General features: G+C 38.9%; 2 protein-coding genes and 1 long non-coding RNA gene across 4 annotated transcripts; 1 reads left to right on the top strand and 2 right to left on the bottom strand.

Annotated features, from left to right (window-relative positions):
- Positions 1–5,220: 5,220 nt before the first annotated feature.
- LOC127372845 (uncharacterized) lies at positions 5,221–8,740 on the bottom strand. The gene is made up of 2 exons (XR_007886737.1): positions 7,131–8,740; positions 5,221–6,864 (listed from the first exon to the last, which is right to left on the bottom strand). It is a non-coding gene; the product is annotated as an uncharacterized LOC127372845 (long non-coding RNA).
- Positions 8,741–8,767: 27 nt separating this feature from the next.
- On the top strand, positions 8,768–13,612 carry LOC127372831 (DDB1- and CUL4-associated factor 7). Its single transcript, XM_051416682.1, has 7 exons — positions 8,768–9,213; positions 10,172–10,330; positions 10,598–10,709; positions 10,854–10,972; positions 11,093–11,302; positions 11,502–11,619; positions 12,366–13,612. Exons 1-7 carry the CDS (start codon positions 9,076–9,078, stop codon positions 12,536–12,538), a joined length of 1,029 nt encoding a protein of 342 aa, XP_051272642.1. The 5' UTR covers positions 8,768–9,075; the 3' UTR covers positions 12,539–13,612.
- Positions 13,613–14,013: 401 nt separating this feature from the next.
- On the bottom strand, positions 14,014–22,678 carry kcnh6b (potassium voltage-gated channel, subfamily H (eag-related), member 6b). 2 transcript variants are annotated; one of them, XM_051416646.1, is made up of 12 exons: positions 22,495–22,678; positions 21,414–21,571; positions 19,800–20,225; positions 19,207–19,600; positions 18,216–18,415; positions 17,827–18,079; positions 17,550–17,743; positions 17,006–17,114; positions 16,523–16,789; positions 16,087–16,267; positions 15,467–15,671; positions 14,014–15,353 (listed from the first exon to the last, which is right to left on the bottom strand). In XM_051416646.1, exons 2-12 carry the CDS (start codon positions 21,555–21,557, stop codon positions 15,057–15,059), a joined length of 2,670 nt encoding a protein of 889 aa, XP_051272606.1. In that variant the 5' UTR covers positions 21,558–21,571; positions 22,495–22,678; the 3' UTR covers positions 14,014–15,056. The 2 variants fall into 2 exon arrangements, with proteins under 2 accessions (XP_051272606.1, XP_051272608.1); XM_051416648.1 differs by lacking the exons at positions 21,414–21,571; positions 22,495–22,678 and adding an exon at positions 20,460–20,679.
- Positions 22,679–23,297: the final 619 nt, after the last annotated feature.

Here is a 23,297-nt window from a genome sequence, read left to right on the forward strand (position 1 = left end):
TGAGATCTTTTCTGAAACATACGGTGGCCCTGAGGTGCAAAACACATAATAAACATAAACACATAGCAAAAAAGAAAATATAACATCAAACACAGGATATTTCACAAAATCTAAAAATATGAGACAACTGTTTTCTGAAATATTCTGTTTTCTGCTTTGTTGCTACTCAAGGCCCCTTTAGATACATGTTTCCACCATTATATGAAAACAGGATGAGTTCTGCTGTAATGATTGATTAAATTGTCAAAATGCTCCTGTCTTTACCTAGACACCCTCAGAAAATATTAATTGAATATATTGAATCTGCTCTGTCTAAAATCCTAATTGGTGTTGTGCTCTTAATGAGCCTCAGAAATGTGAAAAGTCAGACATAATCCACATCAGGTTACTGTGCACAACAAACTGTTCCTGCCACCCAGTGATGGTAACTGGAACTACAACTTAGTGTCAATGAAAAGGAGCAAGAGTATAAGAGACCCATGTATAGTTCTGGTCTTGTTCTATTTTAGTAGCTGCTCAGTAATCGTGCATCATTTAACCACCTCTTCCTTTGGCTTTCTACTGATTGATCTACTGATTCAATATAAACACTGTGAATGTACTTTACATGCTTCAATAGAAAATGTAATCCTCAAAATCAAACACTGAGCCCACTGGGCTACTTGAATTACATATAGACTCTCAGCAAGTTTTATCAGCTTAACATGGTTTTAGTTCCCCCCCCTTTTTTTGGGGTTTATTAGTGACATACACGATACATTGATGACATTTTGTGACATCAAGGTCAATAGACAAACATACAATAAGACAAAAAACATATAACAGTTTAACAGTATAGTGAAAAAAGTGATATACAAATTAATGATATTATAATAATCATTACTATACAGTAAAATATGAATATTCTAACTTTTTATAGTATTTTAAACTCAAAACAGGGCGATTAGGAGGCCAGGTCGAGCCACAGGGGAGGCGAGGAATTGGCCCCTCCCCACCCAGCTCCCCAGAGTTGGGTGTGTTTTCAGTCTCTTATTCCACACTGTCTGACAGTATCATATAGGTCCAGCTCTTCACTGAAGCTGCATATGTTGTCATATTATTTGCTGTCATGTATAGTTGCTGGTGTAATTTTTGACAGTCTTTATGCTCTTTGTGCAAACATTTTTTATTCATTAATTCATTCATTATGTTTATACTGTGAAATTATAAATTGTAAAACGTTTTTCATTCAGATCCACAAAACCTGGTACACATTGTAAGAGGAGAAACAGCAAAATCATATTAGATTTTTAAGATATTCCTGTAAAAAAAAATTAGAATACTGCAGTCGAGGTTTATCTTTTGAATTTTGGATTGTTGAACTTTAACTGTTGATCCAAATTCATATGATGTGCAGATTAAATCACACTGACCAGCACTTATAACAACTTGTTAACTAATGGAATCTACCATACCTGAAGTCAGGGTGATTCTTTGTTTATAAAAAACATTGAAAAATGATCCACAATGTCACTTGTATATTCAAATCAAAATTTCCATATCATAAACAAATTGACACCCCCCCAGGACAAAGTCTGAAAAGACCCATGAAACTGGAAATTAGCAAACCACTTTGGATTTGGATTTGCTTCAGTGTATCAGGTATAGGCGATCACTGATCATTCTTGGACCGATCAAGGTGTCACTGCTGGTAAGAAATGTATCTCCAAGTTCACCCTCGTTCTCCGAATCTAACCTTCAACTTTAGTGAGCCTTCAGAGGAGATGTTTGGACACTGTGGTGACATGATAGCAGGTATTATAGTCTGGGCTTCCCTCAGCGCTCTCCTCTCCCTGGTTGGATGTCCTGCTTGTGTTGCTGTTCTGTGGGAGCTGTTTCGGAGACAGAAAGCGGGAACCCCCTTCACCCCCAACGACGTCTTCATGCTCAACCTCACTGTCATGGACTCAGTCTTCTTGTTTTTTGTCCCATTTGGGCTGTGTAACTTCCTCCTGTGGCACATCAGGTCAGTTCAATTGTTAAGTAATTTTCTGTATGCCTTGAACCTGGCTGGAAGACCTCTTCTTACAGCGTGTATCTGTCTGGACTGCTACCTGGCTGTGGTCCATCCCGTCAGCTACCGCTCGAGGAGGAGTCTCACTCCCCGGATCCTCATGGCTGCTGCCGTCTGGACCATCACAATCACTCAGGGCACTATGTCCATAATCAACGATGAGCTGAACCACAGCCCCTGGGCCATGTTTGTGTACGTCATTGCGCTGCCCATCATTGTCGTCTGTGATGTCTCCATCCTGTGGACTCTGAAGAAGTCCCACCGTGCGGACGGAGACCTCCACCCCAGGAAGAAGAAGGCTCTCCAGATCATCACCAACAGCATGGTCATGACCGTCACCTCGTACGTCCCTCCAGTGCTGACATACATCATTGGGGATCTGATTATTAGTGATGAAAAAGTGTATGAATGCTTTTTAACAATACCTATCCTGACAACCCCGACTGCGGGGAGTGCAATCATGCCTCTGCTCTATTTGGGTAATCTGGGGAGATTGAACCTCTGTTGTTTGGCATAACAGTTCATTATAGTAGGATTGGGTTGTAAATGCATTAATTTGAAATTATTTCTTTTGTGAAGTCTTCACAGGAAAAAAACACACATTTACTGAAATTTTGAGTTAAATATAGGCAATTATATGAACCCATTTGTGTCTGCAACTGAAATATCTGCTTGCCTAAGAACAAATCTGAAGAAATTTGGGGGATTTTCATTATTTTCAGCACACACACGCAATGGGCTGCTAGCTGTATCGTCTTGCATCGTAAATTGCACACACAAATTTAAGAAATTGGCTGTATCTCAGAAATTACAAAGAGCTCCCTCAAGTATTTGATATCTTTAAAACCATAACAAGTTGAATATGTACACATTTGAAGCGTAAAAAAAAAAAAGTTAATATGGAAAACATTTACCAACCATTTTTCAAATGACCAAAAAATAAATGTAACGGTTATACTGTTAGATACTTGCCCAAAGTATGTCTGCACTAAATTTCAAGACTTTAGATCAATTAGAACAAATGGTGATTTCAAATGTTGTTTAAATGTTAAGGCATTTGTCCTAAATATAGTCTTTGGGTTAACAATTTTCAGCCCCCTTTTTTTTGACAATTTAAACAGTTTCCATTACGTAACATTGTTATAAACAGCCACCTCTATCATTTGTACTGTGGCACACGTTGATCAATTGCATGCTATATTGTCACCCAACCTATCAAATGTAATGATAGAAGGGGAAACAAAACAAAGAAAGAAGAAGGGTTAGAAAATAAGAGAAAAGAAAAAATTCCTTCCCACTGGCTGTATTTCTTTAGTATCCACTGTTACCAAACAGATCTTAATTCAAGGAGCCTCTGATTTTAACCATTTAGGATTTATTGCATGCAGACAGTAGAATTGCCACAAGGGTTCTGTCTCCTATATATTATAATTCAGTGGTTCACAAATTTTTTTCATTACTGTACCTCCCTTGAAATATTTTTTTTAGTCAAGCACCCCCTAACCAGATCTAAAAGGTTTTGTTAAAAAAAAAAAAGAATCCTAGAAGCACAATACAGCTTTGCACCATCAGTGTCAAATGTTCAGAATCCATCTCTAAATGCAATAACACTAAGACGGCGCTGAACTGTTTTTACACATTTGCACTTTCAATTCAGTGAGAATGAGCTCAAGGATCTTTGTCATTCTCTGTGGCACATTTGCACTGAAAATAGGAATACTGAATTTTAAAATGTGGTTTATTGAACTTATATTTACATGTTTAACGCCAACTACCCACTACTCAAAATTTTCCCTAGGGGTACACAAACCCCTATTTGAGAAACACTACTATAATTAATTGCACCTATTATACAGGTAATATTTGCTGATTATGTAAATAATTTGATGTGAACATAGTTCTTAGTTCTTCAATTGCTTCATTGAATGGGTAGTGATCTGAGTGAGTATGAGCGGCAGATTTCAGGATGTGGGTCTCATAATATATCAGTCACATATTAATGATAAAGATCATTAATCACCTCCACTACAGACATATCACAAATACACAAAGATATATATCTCAAATACTAATAAATAAACTAACTAACTACTAAATACTGCATGTATCTTCTTCGCTTGATGTTTTTATTGTTGTTGACACTGTGCTTGATTATAGTATACTATATTTGCATACTAATCTATATATAAATGCAAATCTGTGTCTAAATATTAATTACAACGTTTTATATTGATATATATATTCTATATGAATGCCACCTTGATCTGGATGATCAGAAAACTCCACTATTGTTTGTGCACATTTATGTACACTGGTTAGAGTAACATACTGTATTTAACCTTCTGACTATATATGTGTGTTCCTATATACTTCTTTTGTCTTTGTGTGATGTTGTAATGCTACATTTGAACCAATTTTGGTTGTGTGGGTTAATGTGATTGTTTTTGTTGTCTTTGTGTGTGTGTTTATTGTGTTGTTTGTTTTTAGCTATGTTTTTGTGAATTAAATGTATAAAAAGTTTGATCCAATTTTATTAATTATACAAGTATCCTGAAAGGTAATAGAACAGTGTAATAAATCAGCGCAGACTTATGATCACAACAAATTAAATAAATTGTACAGGTGAGATTAAAACATTGAAACCATTAAAGGATGTCTGTATGTAAATTCATTGTAATATTTTTCCATCTCACAAAATACCTTTTTCAACATAAATCTTCAATGCCGCAGTATGTAAATGATGTTTGTTTATACCTGCACACCTGCATGACTACAACTAAGTTGTAGTCATGACAAATGATCTGCCTGTCTTCATCATTTACATTTGTAATATGATCATGAGGAACCCCATGTAAATCTCATGAAAAACAAAAATCCAGTATGACTTCTCATGGTTATTGGACTTTTCATAGTTTTGTCAGATTATTTAAGTGATATAAGAAATAAGAGTTCATTTTGTTCATCTTTATTCAAAAGAACATTTTCTTGATGACTTTTACATTTCTTGCTAATTATTCAAATAAAAGTTTTAGTTTTTTTTCCTCAGAAAATCCCCCCAGATATCCTGTCTCTCATGCAGAAGCATCCTGAACCACCGTTGGGTCAGAAGTGTTCAACTGTTCTCCACTATGTAGGAATTGTGGTTTACCATCAGTGATCATGAGCAATGGGTTCAACAGCTTTATTGTAAGTTTTACTTTGTAAGACATTCAACTATTCATTTATAATTACATTATTAACATTAATTTAAGTCTACTTAAAAATACAGATTTTAGTACATAAGAGAACTATGGTTGTCATAGTTTGGTTTCCAAAGTTACTTAATTCATTATTTTTATCATTATCATTATTTTATTAGGGACAAAACATTAATGCAAACAGACATATACCATAGAGGAGTAAATGAGCACTAACATACAAGAACAGAACATTAAAGGACCAGCGTGTAGGATTTCGCTTCACCCTCCCCTTCCAAGTGCGAAACTACGGTGGCCGCGAAAAACGCAAATGTTTGGTTTGTCCCTCCTGGGCTACCGTTACATGTCGGTTTAAAATGGCCGACTCCCTGGAAGGCGACACACATTGTCTGTAGATATAAAAGGCTCATTCTAAGGTAACAAAAACACAACAATTCTTATTTTAAGGTGATTATACACTAATGAAAACATGCCTATGGATATTATATTCCATTTATGCCAATAGATCCTCCTTAATGTCACACACTGGACCTTTAAATAAATTAAAACAAAGAAAGAATAAAAACATGTCAAAATGACAATTTCCAATTTTCCATTTTAATTCACATTTTATTCACGTACCTGAAACTCGACTTGTGAAAGTTTTTTTTAAAGCTTCTACAGCACCTGATTTTGTAAGAGGAAAGACTTAAGACTTCCTGCAGCATCCAAACTTGAAACGACCCAATTTCCCCCGATTATTTAGATCGAGAATAGGCAGGACAGCAGATCCCGAACTGGAAGTAAGGGTAATCGGGATAGCAATAATACATACTAAGGTACTGTGACTGCTGATCAGGTATTTTGCACTAGTTAGCAGAACTACTGGAGGAAGGTAAGAGAAGACTGTCATCACCAAGCTGTTGATGAGGGTCTGAATGGCTCTTTGCTTCTGCAGGTGGATGTTTTTTTTGCCACGGTCAGACTTAATTAGTGTATGGAGGATGAAAGAATCACAGATTCCAATTGTTACAATAGCTATTATAAATGGCCCAGTGACAAACATGGAGAAGTGTAACTTGTAAAAAAGAAAGTATGCAATCCCAGAGGCAACAGTTAAAGTCCAAACAATGCCAGCCATCACCACCCTGGGAGTCAGACTCTTCCTCTTGTGGTAGGTGATGGGATGAACCACGGCCACGAAACAGTCCAGACACATACAAGTCATCAGAAGGGGTCTCCCGCACATGTTCAAGGCGTAAAAACCGTTCCAAGTTGCCTCAATTGGCCAAATCTTCCAGATCAAATGATTTAACAATCCAGGTGGGATGAAAGCCAAGAAGACAACATCCATGACGGTGCAGTTCAGTACGAAAAAACTGTATGGTGTGAAGGGAGTTCCTCTCCTGTGTGTCTTAAACATCTCCCAGAGGATGGCAACAGATGCAGGGAAACCAAGAGCAAAGCACAGCGCTATACAAAAAGCCCATATATATACGCCCCGTTTTTGGTCGGTACACTGGTCAAAATCAAATTGATCCCAGACAAATCCAGATGTGGCAGAGTTGTTGGACAAAGACTTAGATTGAAGATCTATCAACATCTTTGAGCAGAGTAGTTTGTGGGATAAAATACCTGAGGGATGCAGAAAAACTACTTCAGAGCATTAAAAATAAATTCACAAGAACACATACTCAACATGATAAGAGAACAACTTTGAATTATAAAAAATACTAACTTTATAGAACAGACAACAAAAGTTTTTGAAGAAATTAAACTCAAAATACTGTCAAATTTTTCTACACTACACAGAAAAAGTGACTTTGTTGAGATTATCCATTTCAAATTTACAGCACATTGGTTTATGCGTTGGTTAATAAAAATGCAGACCCATACTGTACCTGTTTGTGAGGTTTCTTGGTACTGTGTGTGTTACTGAGGTTGCCACTGTGTCTTGTTGCCTTGATGAATGTGAAACACCTGTCGGAGGAGTTACACACGTTTGCATGCAGACATCATTAAAATCGGCAGTGGCAAAGGTCGTTTTACAAATTGCATATCTATGGAAAAGAGCAGACCCACAGTGTTTGAGTGAGTGAGTGATTACTCTGCATCTCTTCTAACTTGACAGCAGGTCGATGGTGTAGCTCAGTTGTCCTTAAGGGACTCGTTTTCTATAATTTAGTAAACTGATGACCCCTAACTGACATATTTTATGGATATTTTCATATTACATTCCTTATAAAAGCTCTTTATATGCTAAATGATATGTATAATTTCTTATATGAACATTGTTAAGATTATCAACCTGTACTGTATATGCACACTCACACACTAATTACCTTACCTTGCTTTTTTAAAAAGATGATCTTATCTTAACCCAAATATTTAATGCAATAATTTAGGGAGTTTTGTGTAAATTTGCATACATTTTGAGCAGATTATTTCCTGTGAATGTTGTTTAGAGATAAGTTTTTCCGATATTTTTTAGGAATATTTTATACAATTGTTCGTCTGTATTAGATGTATTTTTATAATTTTTGACAATCATGAATACTAAATACTTTATTATTTTGACAAATTTTGTGTTTTCTTCTAACTGGTCTATTTGGTTGTTCTAACTGTAGTTTTCTAATGCAGGGCAAGACTGTTTAGCAGAGAGTGAAGGTTTTTCATTAAAAGCCAATATATATATATATACACACACACGTTAGCAAGCAGACAGAAACAAAGTGTGTGGCAACTTAAACATCCATTACAAGCAAATTAGTTGGCAGAACTCAATTTTGTTAATAGCTAATAGTAATAATAAAAATGAGCAACCACAGCCATCAGAGGAGGTCTGGAATGAGGCCAAGCATTACAGTAAAAAGATCAAAATCACAGGAACCAAATGTGGGGAGGGTCCCAGTTTGTGCAGGCCAGGGGAGAACGGGATAAAATGGCCAAGAACAATCTGATTAATTCTTCTGGATTCAAAATAGATGTTGATGGTTTCATCTAAGTAAATACTTAACATTTATGTATGCAGAAGAAGGCAGCTCTTTCTTTGCTGAGATTAATAAACAGCTTAGTTTCAGGTGTGGAGCACATCCTCTGTAATGCTGCCTTCATGGGCTTCTCGTAAACCCCCCTCTTCTGAAATTGAACGTAAACCTAGAACTCGTTGGACATTGAAATTGTGGGCAGAAAAATCACAAAGAATAATGATTGATGGGAAAAAATCAAGGAATTAAAGTGGGAAGTAGTAAAAGACAGTGAATAAGATCTGATCGATACCTTAACTACTACCATTTAAATGTTGGATTAGCCTATTTGAGAGTAAAGACAGCCGAACAGTAGGCATCCATGTAATGTTCAGGATATAACATTACTCATATAATTGACTATCTTTCCCAAAAAAGGAGGATCAAGCCCCCCCTTCTTTTTCCCCAAAAAAAACTACGTTGCCGTGCTTTGTGGAGAAAATTACGATATTTGTGGCACCTCGTGAAGGCAGCAACAGCAGCCTCCATGACGCTTCGTCTTCATACTATTTTTGTCCTTCGGTCGCCGCCATTGCTGCCAAATTACAAACATATATCCGCCGCTGTTTTGCAGTAAATTTGACACAGTTCACTTTCCTTTAAATAGTGAGTGGCTTTTACCACCGGGGACGCGTACATGGACTCATTTTGCTCATTTCTGTCGAAATCACACAACGCTAACAGAGACAATAACTTATAAAAAGCTAACGGTAGCTAACCTATTGTAAGGGAGCTAGGCGGTCGCTGCGACGCGTTCAGTGTCGGTTTTTATTTTTCTTCCTCCCCTATCGGTAAGAAGCTTTTAGATATTTTTTTAAAGATGTCGCTACACGGTAAACGTAAAGAAATCTACAAATACGAGGCACCGTGGACAGTGTACGCCGTGAACTGGAGTGTGCGCCCGGATAAACGTTTCCGCCTGGCGCTCGGTAGCTTCGTGGAGGAATACAATAACAAGGTAGGCTAACTTCAAGGAACACATCCAGCTTTTTAATGTCCGGTGATGGTGTTATTGTTGTGCACAGATCTTATATTTATTGATCTGACTGATTGGAGGAGATTTACTTTTAACAGGGATAAATATATTATTAAATAGGAGTTGGAGTGTTTGCCCCTTCTGCTCCAGGCCCACGGTTCACAGTATGTTAACCAACTAGCATTAAAAATGCCTGAATATGTATTATGATTATATTAAAATGATGCCTGATATAAACTGTGTACTGGTGTGATATGCCGGGTTTAATGTGGATAATAATCTGTTTAAAATGTGGCTATTTAATGTGTGATATTATAAAACTGTGTGATGGTTGTAGGTAGAAACATGCATGTAAATATAATTTGCATCTCAATGCGGTGCCAAAAATACGTTTTATGGGGGAAATTAAGTTTGAAAACAGTTGGTTATAAATAATTGGATAACTTAATTATAGATAAATATTTATTTGAGTTTTTATTTTATCTGTTTTTATTTTATCTGTTTTCCTAATTTGTCATTTTATTTTGTTTTATTGTACATTACCAGGATTTTATTTGCTGTTTTATTTTACATCATCATTATAGGTTACACTGGTACAGCCGAGGATTATTTCAGTCAATTAATCTTAATTTAAAATAATAATCGTTTGACCTTCTTAAGTTAGGCCTATGGTTTAAAATTTACTGTAACGTTGACGTAAAGTATTCAAATTACAATTAATGTATATTTAAGAACTAACTTTTAACCTAGAATTGATAACTTTTCTGTTGATACAACTTCGATTAGCATAGCTGTAAATGGTAACTAAATTGAATAATAGATTTGGTTGCTATCAGCACACAAAGATTTGAATAATATGACTGAATGTACTGTTCCCTGTTCAGATAAGTAACACTACCACATGGCTCACTCGAGGTGAGTTGTTATTGTTTATCAACAGGTTCAGATAGTTGGTCTAGAGGAAGAAACCTCCGAGTTTGTCTGTCGAAACACGTTCGACCATCCCTACCCGACCACCAAGATCGTGTGGATTCCAGACACCAAAGGAGTGTACCCTGACCTGCTGGCCACTGGCGGAGACTACCTGAGAATCTGGAGGGTAAGAGGAAACAATCCAGTCTGACCCAGACGAAAACATTGCAGAAAAACATAGAATATTGTTTTAAACTATGATGAATGTACAACATTTTTACCACTTATTAGGACTGAACCGAAGTCTCTTCTTTTTCATTAATTCTTATCCCATCTTTCTAAACTAAAAGATAGAAGATAAAAAAAATAGTTTTTCTTACATCTAAATAAAAACTGGCTTGTATGAACTCACTGAAGTTCACAAATATACATGAATATGTGTTTCTACTGACAGGTGAGTGATACCGAGACCCGTCTGGAGTGCCTGCTCAACAATAACAAGAACTCTGATTTCTGTGCACCGCTCACATCCTTTGACTGGAACGAGGTGGACCCAAACCTGTTAGGTAAAAACTCAGCATGAGGTTACCTCAGGGTAACGTTGTCGACTTGAATAATACATAGAACATTTGAATTAGTTTCACTGACCTAAAGTTGTTATTAGAAAAATGGAGATGACATTGTTTTGCATATGTATTTTTTCTGTGCAGGGACGTCCAGTATCGACACCACCTGTACAATCTGGGGGCTGGAGACCGGACAGGTGCTGGGCAGGGTCAACCTAGTGTCAGGTCATGTCAAGACACAGCTCATTGCCCATGACAAAGAGGTAAATGTTACGAAATGATGGATTAAACCTCTGTGTCTAATAAAATGGTACTTAGTTTTGGAGTAACTCTCCAGTCTGGAGTCCTAGCTGATCAGAGCTGACTGTCTGCTTGCGTTGCAGGTGTATGACATCTCTTTCAGCCGAGCAGGCGGTGGCAGGGATATGTTTGCGTCAGTGGGAGCGGACGGCTCAGTCCGCATGTTTGACCTCCGTCACCTCGAACACAGCACTATCATCTACGAAGACCCCCAGCACCACCCACTGCTCCGGCTCTGCTGGAACAAGCAGGACCCCAACTACCTGGCCACCATGGCAATGGACAGCATGGAGGTTAGTACTCCCACCCTAACCCCTAACCCTAATGATATAAAACTGAAACTTCTCTTTGACTCAATGTAAAGTGATGGGAAACACAATTGCTTGCAACTTGTTTTATTTATTTATGTTTACATGAATCACACACACTATGCTTGTAAGCAATCAGTCTACATGTGCTGCCAGTTAACGTCTGTAACGTTGGTATCCTCAGGTGGTGATCTTAGATGTGCGTGTACCCTGTACTCCGGTGGCCAGACTAAACAACCACAGAGCCTGTGTCAATGGAATCGCCTGGGCGCCACACTCCTCCTGTCACATCTGTACATCAGGTATGCAGATTTTTACTGAAATCATAGTTCGTAATATTCACACAGGAGTCTGTTTACAAGTTCAGAACCGCTGCAGTAACTGACAATGAGCACAAGAGGGGACCATTTTTATGTTACACTTGAGATGTCTGACACACACACACACACACACACAGGGCTTTAAATACTGTTTGAAGAAGGTCATCTTTTTTTAAGTTCAGTGTTCACTACATCATGTTATAGTGGAGGTATGCTACCTTGCCTAAGATAAAGACCATCCCCACTAACAACAGAAGAAATTACTTATTATTATTATTTATGAAATTAACCTACAGGAAGAATCCTTAAACAAAAAGCCACACATTTAAGAACAGACGTTCAGGCCATCTTCTACTACCTGAATTGACATCTTGCGTCAAGATCTAAGTTGGCACGTAATAACGGATGAGCAGTCCTATCAAAGGCTGGCTTTAAGGTGATTAATCAGTGCTGAATGTGCAGTGTTGGAAAGAAAAGCAGAGCGTGGCAGAGCCTAGGGGGATTCCTGTAGTTAATATCATATACCAAGATAGTTTTGCAAAGTACAGTTACATGCACAATGCTGTGTACAAATTAAATTCAGTCAACGGTTTGCACATTGCATTGATACTGTAGTACAATACATTGATGTGTGGTTTCCACCAAAATTACAGATGTCAGATTATTTTCTTCCTGTTTAAATAAGATAAATCGATTCAATCAAACCTCCTCCCCTCCTCTCTGTCTAGCGGAGGACCACCAGGCTCTAATCTGGGACATCCAGCAGATGCCGCGAGCCATTGAGGACCCTATACTGGCCTACACTGCAGAGGGAGAGATCAATAATGTCCAGTGGGCCTCCACCCAGCCCGACTGGATCTCTATCTGCTACAACAACTGCCTGGAAATCCTCAGAGTCTGAGCAGCAGTCATGAAGAAATGAGGCAAATCAAAAACATTCTTAGTTGGATTTACAAGCTCATATGACTTTGTTGAAGATAATTCTTTGTTCAAGAAGGACGGCGCAGTATTCAGGTCATGCTCGTATTGGGTTCATGTTGATACAGGTGATGTGCGTAAAGTTTTTTTTTAACTGAGTGAGAACTAGCGTACGTCACTGCTTGACTTTGTAATACAATACCAAGACATCCTGTATCAGAAAAGTCAACGGACCACCAAAATAAAAGTGGTAACCAAGTATCAAGAAACCAAAAGACTGTTAAATACGTTGTCATGTACAGACTTGACATCAAGGTTCAGTAGTCTACAAGCTTTCAGCATGTCGTTTCATAGACAAATAGTAGTCTGTTACATGTTTTATTCATTATTTTGATGCAGCAAAAATGCAGTTTAGCCATATTTAAAAGTGGATTGAATGTTGTTTGTGTTCATGTACTCGATTTGTTTTTTTATGTATGTATATAATGTGATTTAACCAACTGAATATCATTTGTGATATGAAAAAAAAATCTGTTGTGATACATAAATAATATTTGCAACCTTTAACTAGTATTAACTGACCATAATACAGATTTCTTTTGTAATTTGTGCACCATTTTTTAAATTAATAGCAACATTATTTTATTTTATACAGAAATAAACAATCCCTCACCGAAGTTTTTTATATTTAGACAACAGTTTAAATTATTTCACAGTGATGTGACTCATCAACATATTGATAAGAAACTATAGTACAGATTAACAGTTAGACATGATAGGTTGAAAAGGTGTATTATTCCAGATACTGTATAATACTGAGAAAACACTGCCTGAAGTACATCATCCAAAATCTGTACAATATAGAGAATCTTACATTTTTGTCAAACAGCCTAGAAATTTGACATTGTATCATGAATGCTGTGAGTCTTGTTGTGATTTTGGGATTGGGATGGTATGTAAAATAAGAGACGTGGGAGTGGACAGTAGCTATTTGTTACCTGTTCCAGTGTGGGGTCATGATGTGTGATTATTTGCTGAACATAAATACAGAAAACCACTTGTCCAGAGATTCATTTTCTCAAAGTGGGGCCAGATAAGGTCCAAAGGTGTGGCAGCTATGTCGGCCAATAACTGACTAGAAGATGTGGTACAGAAATGCCAGAGATATGTTTGCGGTAATTTATAAAAACGTGTCACCATTACATAGTTTATGCACCAGAGAGCATTATTTCCACAGTATACATTTCTAGGTCACAATTCTTGAATAACTAAGTATAGTGTTTTTTGGGAAGATTTTGACATAGCAAACACGCTGCTTCTTTTTGGTAAAGAATTAGATGAGAAGACTGTTATGAAGCAACAGCCTGCAGTCAGCTGGGTTATATTAGCATAAAAAAAATTACTAACCTGTTAATACAGGGGGTTATGACTATTTGCTTACCAAGATATAAACCCCTCCTTCATTCATTACTCCCCCCTGTATAATAGATACTCATTTGTTTACTCAGTAGTGAGCAGTAAATTCACATTTCAGACATTTTGCCTCATCACTGAGGTGTCGAGTTGAACAATGTTAATTTTCACATCTATAAAATGTGGCACGTTGCATTGTGGGATTGTTTGCAAAAAGTAGTCATGCCATCGACACTTCATTTTTCACTCACTGCATGTTTTGGCCCATTGTGGAATTTCTGAGGGAATAGATATACATACTGAGAATTTGAATGCTCAAATAAAATATAGTGCACATTGTAAATAGGTAGTGATTTCATTCACAGCAATAGTCCCATGGAACCACAACATGTAATTTTTCCACTACAGTTTTTGTACGAATTAATTTAAACAAGATTACGTGTTAATTTGTGAGCATTAAAGATTCTGTTAGGTGCATTTTTTTAATCTTTAAACAGAGCCAGACTAGCTGTTTCCCCTTGTTTCCAGTCTTTGTGCTAAACTAAGGTTACCAGCTGCTGGTGAGAATGGTATCAATCTTATCTAACATCTATCAAATAAGCATATTTCTGAAAATGTGGATTTTCTTTTACTCTCAAATAATATCAGTAATGGCCTCACAAATCAAGTAATTGCCAGGCTTTACTCTGTAGGTAGAAGCTCTGTACTAGTGTGCCAGGAAAATAATTAAGGATTTAAACAGGATCAGGATTAAACATGACATGATAGGCTTGGCTCTCACAAAAGTTACTGATGTGGAATGGAACAAAAAGACGTGAAACAGGTACAAGGTGTAAAAAAAAAAGCAATTGTCCTTAATAAGTATGATAACTGTCCACATGTTACAATCGTCACTGAGTGAAGTCCTGTGTCAACACTGAATGAAATGGAAACCCTTGTGGCTCACAATCTGATTTTGAGACACTACTAGCTGTCCAAATGTGTAATGATACATGAATCTTGGACTCCTTCAGAAGTCTGTAAGTAGCCTTATATTACTACTTTCCAAGTCACACTGGTTGAGAGGAAAACTGCTTTACTGAAGGTATTCAGATGATAGGCAGCACAGGGTCTGAAAGGTGTTTCTGAATCTCAGCCAGTCCTGAGGTGATGTCGAGGTTCCCTGGCAGTGAGGGGTAGCGGAGGCTGCAGCACAGCCTTGGGTTCTCCATGAGGGAGGATTTGACTGATGGCTGGGGTAGCTGCGGACTCAGCCCTGTATGAGTCTCAGTTTCAGGGGTGTCGGTCATGAACATGGTGTCGTCTGATGCCACAGTCACATGGATACCGCTGGACAATGACTCCTGGGACTTCTTGGTGAATTTGAGGTCAGTCTTGCTGGAGCTCTAGAATAAAGAAAACATTTAATCTTATTAAGTAAAGGGCTAGAAATACATCTGTGTTAGTAGCCAGCACAGTGACTGACAATTTCACTTGACTATTTGGTATTATTTCTTACCTGTGTGGGTGCCCGGCTGTCCATCTGTATGGGAGAAATGGGGTACATGCTGTGCAGCGCTGGTGTTCCAGTCCCGTACAGGCCCGGTGAGTCAGTAGGGAGGGTAGTAGACGATACAGTGCTGTAGGCAGGAGGTACAGGAGTGATCTGCCTCTGGAGAAGCTGGAGAATAACGTTGATGTCGGCTGTCATGCGAGTCTCCAGTCTGGGGAATCAAGAGACAACAATGAAGAGAAGAGTTCTTCAATATCAAGTTGCTCCCTCCTCACTGAAAAGAACTAGATTGAGAATTTTGTGCACCTGCAGAATTTCATCACAATTTCTATCCAATAAACACTCTTTCTTTTGGGTTCAAGAACAGAAATGTAATTGGACAGAAAACGCTAAGGACCGCCTTATTGAAACGGACCGACTCCATCATGGCAAACAGCGTTATTGCTGTTGCATCTCTAGACTGTATCAGCATTATCAACAATTGTACCTTTCCATATTAAAACTCCTTAATTTTCTTAGGTTTTGAGAACATTTCTGACCAGTGACACTCAAATTTCTCTTTATACTGTATACTGTCACTTGTATCATTATTTAAATAAACCAGCTGAGGGCATCATTAAACTCACCTGTTGAGCTGTGAGTGTAAAACCTCAAGTCGAGACTCTAGCTCACTGGGCCGTTCTTCTGTGAATGGTGGTGGATGGTATGAGTTGCGGACGGAGGAAGATCGCCAGGCACGACTGGAAAACTGTTGTGACTGTCTTTCTGGCCAGTATTGATACATTCCCGGCACATTCAAAGATGAAGCTGAGGAAAATATAAAGAAAAGAAAGTGTTATTCATTTGATTAAAGTAATGGGAATGTCCAAAATGTTCAAAAACAGATACAAATTTAAATATATTAAAGGCACCCTTTGGAGTTTTGACCACCAGTGGCACTGTAGAGCAATTTGTTTTATGGTAAGAAATGGCCTGATTTTTTTACAATGAAAACTCCACAGACTACCTTGGAGACTACCAGACACCCTGTATTTCTTTCAATTAGGACTCATATCCATCTACCTTGTTGGCCGAGGTCCAACACTGCTTCCCTCCCCACTGAGGTGCCACTTGGGGGTAGCAGCTGCACTACAGACGGTGAGTAGTCCTGTCTGGCATCTTCTGGAGGGTAAAGCTCTACTTTGGCACCGTGGGAAAGAGGCTTAGCCAGGTCTTCACTTGACTGGGAACACGGGGATCCGCAGCTACAGTGGTCATCCCAGTGGGCCTGAGGAGATGAGTGACGATGACGCAAGGAGGTGGGGTACGAGTCTTCATGATCAATTCCATCTGTTCACAGGAAATCAGTCAATCATTAGTTTATATTGACCCCATCCAGGGTGTCAGGAAACCAGAACCTGTCCCTAGCATGCTTTCAATAGAAGCTAAACAGTTCATTAAAGGGTCTGTCTGATTACCAAGCAGACCCTTTCTTAACACATTACTATAACAACTTTGTTTGCAAACGATTGGCAGCCTGTTTGACTGTGATATCAGATATCTCACCTGGCCTGATTCGGCAGTCAAGAGAGTGGATTCTGTGTCTTGGCTTGTGGCGATAACCACAGTCGTCACCAGAGTCATCAGCTGTTATTATTGGTGGTACTTGATCAGCCTGAGAAAGGATCATATGTAAGTCCTAATGTAGTACAAGAGGATGTTATTTTTGGGGTAGGGAGGTGGTGGTTTATGCCTTAATTATACATCCAATAGTAGCAAGATGATGGGGAACTACATGCAACAAAGGATACCAAACCAGGGATTTTGTGGTTCATGGTTGGTGCCTGAACCACTAGACTACCAAGAGGGTTTTTAGCTATTATACAATACTGGCAGTAGTCCCATTCAAGGACAGGTCTGTATTGGTATTTAAGCAAACCATTGATTCTCCTTTGAACCTTCATGTCATGCAACTTGCAGAGAGGTTGTCCAACTATTCTTTTCTCCCTAAATGCTAATGCTAATGAGAAATTCTCGATAAGAAAAACATCTGAACTGAACTTCAATTGTCGGGATGTTAATTATTTTCTGCAGTCAACATCCAACATACATCTCTCAGGTCAAAAGTTATCTCCAGGTTCCCCCAGAAGTTGTCCGCAAAGCTGGGATAGACATCAAGGACTTCCAGCAGGTCGTCCCTCAGGATGCGGTGCAGGTCACAGTAGGTGATGGTGTGGACGTCTGAATTGGACTTCCCTGGCTCATCATACAGGTGGATAGGCTCCCCAAAGATGTCATTCTTTTCTGCAAGAGTATGAGTATGTTGTTAGATAAAAAATTTTTTTTTGAGACACCATAGTCAAATATCTATGATTTGATGGCTTTACCTAATATGGCAACCACCACATCATCCCTGATGACCTGAATAGAACCACGTGAGATGAAGAAGAGAGAGTCCAGGATGTCTCCGTAGTGGATCAGAATATCTCCTGGAGGAGCGTGGACTGTCTTGAACCTCATACCCAAGTGACGCAGGCAGGCTTGACTGCCTCCATTGAAAGCCTTGCAGTTCTGTAGCAGAGATCTGTTCAAGTGCAAACAGATGTCTGCCTGCAAAGACTCTGGAAATCCCTTCAGTACCTTAATATAGGAAGACAAGACCATCAACATATAGACAGTGATAAGATGCAAAAACAGAGACCCTACACAAACTTGACAGCAGTTACAGGTTAAAGTAGGACTACAATAACACTCAGTCATGTCACTTTTTACTTACAGCATTCATGTCAATGCCATTTGTGTACGACCAGGCATGCTGAAAGTACTCCTCCAGTCTTTGGCGAAGGCTACCTGGGATTTGGTGGAATCGAATGAACTCTTTGACTCGCAGCATCTGGGTGTGGTAGCGAGTTGTACCGGAGTACAGTCGTTGGATGATGGCTGACACATTCCCAAATATGCTGGCATACATGAGAGCTGAGAAGCAATGAGAATATAGTGATTACAATGATAAAGAAGTGATCGTGGCATTTTAATTGCAATATTTGTTGGTTATGGAAACAGTTCACGTTCTGCATATTAAGGGATTGTACAAATATTATTAGGGTCACAAAAGGGGGCTTTGGTGGCAGTGTATCCCATTGATGGCTTCTGTTTGCTCATGGTCGGTTGTTAATGAACTTCTGGTAAGTGCAGTCAGATAATAGAAAATATTTAAGAAATATCACCTTACATGTTAACAAGGATCATAAAAGGGGGGAAGTTAGAAGAGGGAGGAGAAGGCAGTCTCACAAGAGCAGGGGATGTCGTTCAAGTCCTTGCAGATTGATCATTGAAAGTAAAAATTAAATACAAAAATAAAAACACAAATCACAAAAAATCTTATTTTATTAACATATTAAGGTTAAATATCAAAGCAGCAACAAGAAAATTATTTTGTTGATTCTGGCGGTCCCTGTGGACAAAAGCAGTAGTGTTTTCACCACTTTGTTTAATTGATTTCAAGGGGAATCCGACCAAATCCGACCCAGTGACAGGCATTAAGAATAACTCCATAGAAATAGCCAATCTTGTTGCTGATGGTTTCATGTGCTTACGTAGATCACATAGAGGTATCAGTATTAAATTGAGACTATTTCATAATCAGGTAAATTATTAATAACACTGTGGAGGGTCTTTCTTTTGAACAAAAGTTAAACATAAAGTTCGGACCTGCCTGCCTACCCAAATAATTTTCATAGATTCACTAACAATGTTATTCAACTCACAGCCAATGACCATGACGCAGATGGAGAAGATCTTCTCTGAGTTGGTGTTTGGAGAGACATTACCGAAGCCCACACTCGTCAAACTGCTCAAGGTGAAGTAAAGAGCAGTGACATACTTGTCTTTGACTGATGGACCGGAGCTGGAGTCACTGTCGTTATATGACTTGCCCAGTTGTTCGGCCAGGTTGTCCAGCCAACCAGTCTCAGTGTACGGCCTCTCCACAAAGCCAATGGCGTACCAAATACAGGCGAGCCAATGGGCGATGAGCACAAAGGTGCACATGAGCAAGAAGAGGACAGCAGTTCCATATTCAGAGTACCGATCCAACTTTCTTGCCACGCGGACCAATCGCAGCAGCCGGGCCGTTTTCAGCAGACTTGTTAAGGTTGCCATCTTTGGTGTCCGTAACAACAGAGAAGAGGATGTTAAACAGGAAATGGTCATTCAATTTCCAGTAGCTTTAGAGAACTTAAGTTAAAATCCTTTCAGAAGTTTAGACAATTGTGTACAATTATATCTGAGGATTACCTCCAAAATTATTTTTTAATCAATACAATCAATGTGATAATTTGCAGAGAGGCAAAGTTCTTACCTCATCTGAGCCAGATCTGAAAATGAGAAGGTCAAAAGGGATCGCTGCGAACAGATCAATAGGGAACCAGCCTTTGATATAGTGCTTGGCTATGCGGCTCGGCTGTGTGATCACCTCGTCATTTTGGTCCACATACGTTGTGCGAAGGTTGATGACTATATCCACAATAAACAGCACATCAACCATAAGGTCCGCCACATTCAGAGGGTTACATGTGTAGCCACAATTTCTTTGACGTAAATCCCTGTGTTCATCCAAGAGGAACGCAGCTGAGTAAGGAGTGAAAACAGCTGTGTAGAGGACCAGGAGGAGAATAATCCAGTCCCAAAACGCCTTGAAGGGGCTGTAGTGAAGCAAGATCCACCATGTTGTCTCAGGCACCTGGAGTTTGTATTCAGGCAGTACATCAGACTCCAAAGAAAGTACCTAAGTATAAAGAATACATTAATATGCAGTGATTCTCACATATGAACATTGCCTTTTAACATTCCTTAAACTATGAATCTTCTTACATACTGTTTAGTATGATTTTATTGCATTTTGGGTCAACAAATTTAAACAATTAACTGCAACAAAACTGCAACTCTTAAAACAAGTACATATTTGAAACAAAAATCTGCATTTTCAAAACTTAGTCTGAACTAAAACTAACCAACAGACCTTTCTAGAAGATGTACTGTTTTGACCAAGTTCTTGGTGGAGGCTGCATGCTCTGGTTTTGCGACCTTGCAGGTCCAACAAATCCTTGACCATCCTGTCATTGGTGACTCTCAGCGGAGGCGAGATTTGGGTACATCCAGATCTACAGTTATTTCCAGATAGTTAAAAAATATCGAGGAGAAAGCTAAAGCAATCGTGTGCTGCAATCAAACGTGCAAGAGCTGACTGAGTGCAGGATGCTGGTGGGCTGGACGGCTGTAATGATGAGATGGGCGTCACAATCACATAACTGAGTTCATGTGCTGCCACAGTCCTCGTGTTCTCTTTAGCCCAGTTTCAAATTTATATTTACTGCCCTGACAAATCTTACTGACCTTGCAGATGGATATATCTATCTATTAGGTAGATAGATAGATAAATAGTAAGATAGATTTATAGATAGATAGACTATCAGATGGACAAACAGACAGGGATCAACAAGTGACCCCGTGCAGCAAGGTGATGGGTCGTTGGAAACACTTCCCTTGCATTTGTTTCATATCCACCACACACCATCCCACAGAGGCAGTGATGCAGAATGCCGAGCCCCAGGGCTTCAGCAGTAACAGCAGTAGGTCTGAATTGAACTGTGGCTCAATGTAACTTTGAATTTCACACCGAGACCCGCTACCAAAGCACCTAGTGATTTTTCCAGCGGGTTAATTAATAGCACTTTTTCTGGGAGCCTCTTTATTTCTTAGAAAACAGAACAGGACTAATGTGAGCTCCTGAATGGCTTACTGAACCTGGCAAGCAGTGAATGCTTCATAGGGTATTCTTCATAGTGCTCACCAACGTTTCACTTGAAATTTGGTGGTGAATGGCCAAGTTCATTCATTTAGAGCTCTTACATGGGACTTCCTGGCTCTCAGTCAGCCAGACAATGAGCCCATGTAAGGTTCTCAGCCCCCATACCTGCGTGACCTTCTCTGTGACGTTCTGAGAGCGGTCCTTCACCTTGGAGGGGCTAAGCACCTCCGTCCTGGGATTTGGAGGCGAGCGGCATTCGGGGCCCCTGCTGGCTGGTCCCCCACTCTTCATAAGGTCTGAGTCAGACATGGAGCTCTGTTGGTCTACATGTGATTGGAAAACATGTTTTTATTTACATTTACTACTACTATCACTACAATTATAGTATTCAATAACACTATTCGCTCCAAAACTGTACTAATAATATAGTTTTCTTCCATTTTATTTAAATAATTCCTTCAATTTTATTTATATTAAATATGCCTGTGTTTTTTTCTTTCTCTGAAAATCTCAATATAAATTCTATGAGCCCAACCTTTAAAGCTGCAATAGGCAACTTTTAGAAAAATAACTTTAATAAATATTTGCTGAAACTTGCCATATATCCTGACAGTAGTACATGAGGGAGATAATCTGCGAAAAAATGTGGTTCCTATGGCTCTTCCAAGTGATCCTTACGGCCTTTGCAAGAATCCACAGCGTCAGAACAAAAACAACCAATCAGAGCCAAGAAAGACAGTTGAAGACAGTTGATTCTTTGACTCCTAGGTTGTCAAATACCGACTCTCTGGGTACCTGGCAATGAGACTCAACAGTCTACAACTATTTTCAACTTTCTTTCTTGGCTCTGATTGGTTGTTTTCATTCAGACGCTGTGGATTCTTACAAATTCTTGCAAATAAGAGAAACTGGACAAGCCAGAGGAACCTAACTTTTTTCAAGCATTATTTGTCTTATGTGCTACTGTCAGGATATAGTGAAAGTTTCACCAAATTTGACTAAAAGTTATTTTTGTATAAGTTACCTACTGCCGCTTTAACAATACCCCTCTGTTCTGGTTGAATGCCAGTCTAGCTGTGCCCCTCCCAAAAATACTCTGCCCTCAAATACTGGATAGTCTCAATACTTGACTCACAGAGCGTTACTGCTCTGGAAGGCAGCAGTTACACTTAGTAAAAGATCTCACTAGTTGGTCAAAATTTTCAACCAAGTGAAGTTTCAGTGAAAGTAAATAAACAGAACATACCTGATTTGAAACCAGAATGTCAGATCCTTCTTGGTCTTGACTATAACTAGGCAGCCATGACTCAAATATCCATCCTTTTGGGCACTTACTGGGCAAGTGTTTTCAAAAACATTCACTCTTCTCTTTCATGGTTCATATTTAGGTAAAACAAATGTACCTCCTTCATTCAGATGTCAATGTTGAACTCTCCACCCTGGCACAGGGCAGAGGACTGGCCTGCAGCTCGCATGTTGCCGCGCAACATTCGCCAACACTGGAAACCAATCAATGCCATGCTACAGCTGAGAGGAATTGACAGGAAAATCGATGACGAGCATTGATGAACAGAGCAAATGGGCTCAGAGCCATTACACTATACCCCGTTAACATCAAATTACCATTTCAACGTTCTTGAATACAGTTCAGCTTGGTGTTGTGGGTCTGAAATACAGTTCAGGCTGTGACATACATGACACTGTGGTGTAAAAAAACTAAATCGGCTGGCCAAATGTATAGTACCCACTCAATATGTTGCATGCATACTGTTAATGTGGGACCTTATTGACTGCAATGTTGACACTACAGTAATATGAGAGGGTAATGACCCGTGATGACATTGGCTCAAAATGTCCTTCCGCTGTAACCTTCAGCCATCTGTAATCTTTTTTGTTTTGTTTTTAAAAAGATATATTAAATATAGATTTAGTTTTTGGAAGGTTTGCATGGACACTTAATTAAAAAGTCTATTTCACAGTTGACAAGCTGTTACTTACTTGGATGTTTGAGTTTCAGTGTGCAGAACCACGTATGTGCAGAGTTCGACT

The sequence above is a fragment of the Dicentrarchus labrax genome, unplaced genomic scaffold (assembly GCF_905237075.1).
Source record: "Dicentrarchus labrax unplaced genomic scaffold, dlabrax2021, whole genome shotgun sequence".
NCBI lineage: Eukaryota > Metazoa > Chordata > Actinopteri > Moronidae > Dicentrarchus > Dicentrarchus labrax.

Excerpts from the sequence above, each read along its gene's own strand:
- LOC127372831 (XM_051416682.1), top strand. The coding sequence starts at position 9,076 with ATGTCGCTACACGGTAAACGTAAAGAAATCTACAAATACGAGGCACCG. Across the intron at positions 10,710-10,853 it reads GGTGGACCCAAACCTGTTAG|GGACGTCCAGTATCGACACC; the intron begins GTAAAAACTCAG and ends TTTTCTGTGCAG. Across the intron at positions 11,303-11,501 it reads TGGCAATGGACAGCATGGAG|GTGGTGATCTTAGATGTGCG; the intron begins GTTAGTACTCCC and ends TGGTATCCTCAG.
- kcnh6b (XM_051416646.1), bottom strand. The coding sequence starts at position 21,557 with ATGTCTGACTCAGACCTTATGAAGAGTGGGGGACCAGCCAGCAGGGGC. Across the intron at positions 18,416-19,206 it reads CTGCGTCATGGTCATTGGCT|CTCTCATGTATGCCAGCATA; the intron begins GTGAGTTGAATA and ends ATTGCTTCTCAG. Across the intron at positions 17,744-17,826 it reads TGTGGTGGTTGCCATATTAG|AAAAGAATGACATCTTTGGG; the intron begins GTAAAGCCATCA and ends ATACTCTTGCAG.